The sequence below is a fragment of the Clupea harengus genome, chromosome 21 (genome assembly GCF_900700415.2).
Source record: "Clupea harengus chromosome 21, Ch_v2.0.2, whole genome shotgun sequence".
Lineage (NCBI taxonomy): Eukaryota > Metazoa > Chordata > Actinopteri > Clupeiformes > Clupeidae > Clupea > Clupea harengus.
In genome coordinates, this window is record NC_045172.1 from 10,481,941 (window position 1) to 10,487,097 (window position 5,157).

The 5,157-nt window shown below is 39.0% G+C and overlaps 1 protein-coding gene across 1 annotated transcript in view; it reads left to right on the forward strand.

The window, feature by feature from the left end:
- The first annotated feature begins 839 nt into the window (after positions 1 to 839).
- The window catches only part of dpp4 (dipeptidyl-peptidase 4), an 11,531-nt gene continuing 7,213 nt past the window's right edge, over positions 840 to 5,157 (forward strand). The window contains exons 1-8 of the mRNA XM_031558869.2: positions 840 to 1,167; positions 1,422 to 1,509; positions 2,330 to 2,422; positions 3,057 to 3,157; positions 3,261 to 3,335; positions 3,500 to 3,552; positions 3,692 to 3,761; positions 4,664 to 4,784. Coding sequence (XP_031414729.1) covers positions 1,165 to 1,167; positions 1,422 to 1,509; positions 2,330 to 2,422; positions 3,057 to 3,157; positions 3,261 to 3,335; positions 3,500 to 3,552; positions 3,692 to 3,761; positions 4,664 to 4,784 — 604 coding nt within the window. The 5' untranslated portion in view covers positions 840 to 1,164. The remainder of the gene's footprint in view (positions 1,168 to 1,421; positions 1,510 to 2,329; positions 2,423 to 3,056; positions 3,158 to 3,260; positions 3,336 to 3,499; positions 3,553 to 3,691; positions 3,762 to 4,663; positions 4,785 to 5,157) is intronic.

A 5,157-nucleotide genomic window follows, 5' to 3' on the forward strand; every position in this document is an offset into this window, starting at 1 on the left:
TAGATTGTGTCCTGATACATTTTAACGCCATTGTATCTCAAATGAATCTGTAGTTAACATGTGTAAAATGCAAATTAATCCACACATTCTAATTCACACATTCTAATTGACACATTTATGGATTCGTTCTATATCCTGCCTGTGTTAGGCAGTTTGGGTGTGATAATCTAGGACGTTTGGAATAACCAGGTGCAATGTCTTGGCTCTGTCACATATTTCTCCATGAACCATTCTAGGAATTATGACTAACAAAAGAAACATCTCTAGGAGACAGAGGGACAGTCAGTAAAGCTGTGTCTTTGAACAGTACACATTTGAATAGTTTATAAAATAGTTTATAGTAATACAAATTGCAGGTTTGTAGTTGATTACGTGGTTCGAAAACATATGACAGCTCACGCAAATTATATAAGGTAAGAAACAAAGGAGGATTGCAGTTGTCGTCCCTTGACTTGCCAGGCTCTGCAACCAGTTGTTGACATGTTCTCCAGCCAAGCTCATATCCTTCATTCCTGCAAGCATACGTGGGGCAAGTGTATACACGCGCGCGACTCCTACATGGGGAAACCCTCGCATTTAATTAAACTGAATTGCCAGTTTTAGCAGAGATGAGAAGAAGAACGAAGGACTTTTAACTTTAACGCCGAAATGAACACACATAAACTACCTCTTGCAAATAGTTTTTATCATACTCTCCGCAGTTATTTATGACCGTGGATTGACATTCTCTACCGAGTTCACAGAAAAAAAGAGGGAAGTTTGTCGAGTCATTAGTAGCCTTATAAGTCATATGATGATGAACGACACAGTTACACACTAACAGAGCGAACTGGTCCTTCATAGTTAATTTGATATCTGTCTATGGCTAGTGGGCTAAATGTAAAGTAATGCTTGCTGTCCACAAGCCATTTTTGGGTAGCCAACGCGTTTTAACTTGGCGAACTTTAATCTAGCGGAATTTTATTGTCTACTTTACAACCGATGTTGAGATAATATTTAACACACATTTCTAGCTGCGCTCGCGATTCTTTTGGACTTAGCGGAGTAGGTTACAGGATTGTTACGGTCCAGGTAGTTGGCTGCTGTTTCACGATATTTCAACCAAACTGGAAACAAAATTAGACCTGGATTTGACCTAACCGACTAACAGCCCTATCCTCCACAATGGTCAGTATTTGAGCAATGGAATTCTGAATTAGACTAGCCTTGATATAGCCATAATATTTATATCTCGACTGTCTCAACGATTCTAGCCTAACGCAGTCAGCTGTGAACGAATACATTAATGAATGAACGAGTGAAAGAAGGAACCAATTTGAGTTAGCTGGAAGGCAAAAAGAGGAGGTGTGCAAATGGCTTTAGGCTGCTAGTGAAAAAGTTGCGCATTTCTTATATTGCACAAATTTATTTTTTCCTTACAGAAAAGTATCGGCAAGTGGATCTTAGGAATTCTGGGGTTGGTTGTTGTTGTCGTCTTAATAGCTGTCCCCACTGCCATATTTCTAAACGGTAAGTGCGACCTGTTTCAGTCAGCACTCAATATTAAAATGGCATGAACAACAGTACGTTCCTCGTATTGATGCCAAGAATGACAAATATAGAGTTGTAGTTTTTAGTTGAAGTGTGTAACAACCCCAATACATGACTGTAGTGGTCGCTTGCAGCTTGTGGTTCCTAACCTAAGATCCTCAACATCACAGTGGACTACCACTGACAAATAATGGTGCAGTTGTTGGTTTGTGAGAACCTGTACTGACTACTAGAAAAGTACCGGTACTTATTCAACTACGAACCTTATCAGTTCTTACATCATATTTTTCACAACATACATCATCCATCTTATCTCTTTAAGTGGGCAGTGTGAACTTTGACTTTTTTTTACCCTGATTCACCGCTCTGGCCATGTGCTTCACGTGCAGTTTGGAAACAAGTGGACTGAAAGATTTGTAGTCATCTTTTTGGACTATAGCCTAACTACTTAGATAAATGTTTGCCTCACTTGGATGGTCAGCAATAAATCACAATGGATAGCATGCATCATGAAAACAAACCTACTTGTACCATAGTTATGACCATATTTCATCTTCTAGGTCAGGCACAGATCTAGATATCCAGTGATTGATGAAAAGTCTGTTTTTTATTCTGCTAATGATAAATGGAGATACAGTACATTGAGCTAACATCCAGGCATTTATTGATTTTATAAATAGAGTACTGTAAAGGCCTATGTATTGCAGATTGATGTGAAGTTCATGTTGTGTATGATAGTCTATGGAAGGACTTTGCTGGCAACACTGTAGGGATCTAAATGAAAGTTATGTGTTTTTAGAGGAGAAGACAGAGGCCCAGAGGACATTCACATTGGCGGACAACTTCAACAGTAGCATCCGGGCAAGGTCCTACAACCTCCGCTGGATCTCAGGTACATCACACTGACTTTTACACTGTACATAACATTACCAAGACAGCCTAAGCAATTATACAGTGTCACAGACCTTAAGCATCCTCCCCCTAACCACTTTGGATAAAACAGCCAGTTTGGAAATGTGGTCTTGACATCTGGTCTTATTGTGGTGTTGGTGGGGTGACAATCTATTCATCTTGTATTTCAAGGCATAGTCAAGGATTTTGGTGGGAGTTTTTTTAACATTTGAACAGTCTAATCACACCCTTGGATGTTCCCTTTTGAATCCCCCTCCTGTGTAGACATGTATGCATGGTTTGGCTGGATGCTAGAGGGCCTCATCATTTGCCAGACATAAAGGAACATTTTATCATTTTATCTTAAAATGTGCTTTGAATTGGACTAGCTGATGCTATGACTAAGGGCTGAAAACAATCTTTCATGAATATAGTTCAATAGTATAGTGATAATACAGTGAGGGCAATTCAAATCTTAACAAGGCCAAGGCAGTGTTAGTCAGGGCATTCATCAGCACTGACAAACACACAGAATTAATAGATGTATACTTGAGTATCTAATTACTTGTTTTTTAATTGTTTTTTAATGTTTCTTATTATGTATGTTCATGTATTTTTATCTTTTTTAATCACAGACCAAGAATATGTCCACAGAGGAAGAGATGGTGTAGTCTACAAGCACAGTGCAGCAACTTCAGACAATGAAGGCGTTGTGTTTCTGGAAAAAACTAAATTTGTAAGATGGTTTTTATTGTTAGATTGTGGCGATAGAGGATGTCAGTGTGTGTTTGGTTGTGTTGTGTGAAAAAAGTGATTATTGTTTTCTCTTTTCACAATAGGACCAAGTGGAAGCCTTTGATTATTTAATTTCGGGTGATAACAACTATGTTGCCTTCATGAGTAACTTCTCCAAGGTGATGAATGCACTCAATAAAAGATGGTTATTTAAATGGAATCCCAAGCCATGCTGTTATAATGATGACAATTAAACTGTATTACAATACTGCCAGTACAATATAATTACAGTTACACATTTGCCATATCAAATGTCTTCAACACCGACCCTTTTTTTCTACAGCTATGGAGACACTCCTACACAGCCTCCTACACCCTCTATGACCTTTCTTCAAAGTAAGTACCCCCAGTTGCCAACTCTGCTCAAGTTAAGAAGTTAAAACATTATGAATTCCATCCATTCTATCCAAGGTCAGCATTTATGTTAACATTAAATGTTCATGTAAGATTAGTGTTGTCCTCTCATTCCATACAGGGGTTTTTTAGACACAGTTCTTCCTGATGATATCCAGTATCTGGCATGGGCTCCAGCCGGCAGTGCAATGGTGAGGATAGGCATGGAAGTACACTAAAACTATATGCTACAAGCAGGCCATTTGGCTGCACTGCAAATCAGTAGCACCGTGGCTTGAGATGCCAATGATCCATCATGCAAATAATGTAACCAAAAAATGTGTACCTCGACGAATGTGTAAATCTCTCAAAATCTGTCAGCCATACATGTTCACTAAAATCCAGATAGCTGGGCCGACATCATGACTACACTGTTAACAGCCTTATCTCTGACTATTTCACTGATCTGGTGATAGTCGTAACACTCACCTGCTAGGAGGAGCCTCAATAAAAATGGACCGTTCTGTCTCTCACTGGCTGGCTTTATTGCTGCATGGTAGATCATCGGTTTTGGAATTTCACGTGGATATGTTGTTGTGTTTATTGTGTGGGGAGATCATAAGGTAGATATGTTGCTGTGTTCATAGTGTGGGTTGATCATAAGCAACGTTGTAAATGGCTTGGTAGGAATACTGAGTGTGATTTTATGATGCACCTTTGGTTCCTTTTAACTGTTAATAAGCCTTGAGTAACCCCACAAAAATGGACCTTCATAAACTATAAAATATCTTAAAGACACTCAATACCCTCTAAGATGTCTAGACATACGCAATCATTATTTTAGTAAATTGCCGTTTAACCAATAGCTTTAGATTAAAATGGTCATAGTTTAAAATGAATGTAATTCTATGATTGTATAATCAACATAAATAATCGACCTTGTATGTGTGCTTAAAGCCCTGCATCTGAAATACAATGAGATAATACTACATATCCTTGGATATGGGTACTAACCCCCTACATGGCTTACATAGGGACATTTACACCAGGTAGATCAGGCACTGTTGACATTAATCAATACATAATCAATGCATGTTATCAATTCTACCCTCAGGCCTACGTGTGGAAGAATAATGTCTATGTAAAGGCCAGCCCAACTGGAGCAGTCATGCAGGTCACCACGAACGGAAAGGATAACCTAATCCTCAATGGAATTCCAGACTGGGTCTATGAGGGTTAGTGATGCCTGCTCATTAAACAGTACCCAAATCCAGTCAAAGCAAAAACCTTTCAATACTCTGTCAACAATCAACGACTTGTTTAAAGTCGGTGAGCTATGGGACTTGCAAGCAGGATCAGACGAGGAGAAAGGCTTTCATGTTTTCAGGTGGTGTTGAGTTAAAAGCCCATGGGAAGCAGGAAGTATATGAAAATATATCAGTCTGCCTGCAGTTGTTGTCAAGTTAAAGGTGCAGTCCATGATTATAATTCATTGCACTTTTCATTGAATTGTTGTCAGATTCCTCTTGATGTCCATCCAGTGTTTGTGCTCCAAAAAACTCTGGTGTTCATGCACAGTCCTGGGTTTGTAAATGGAAAACAAGTGGC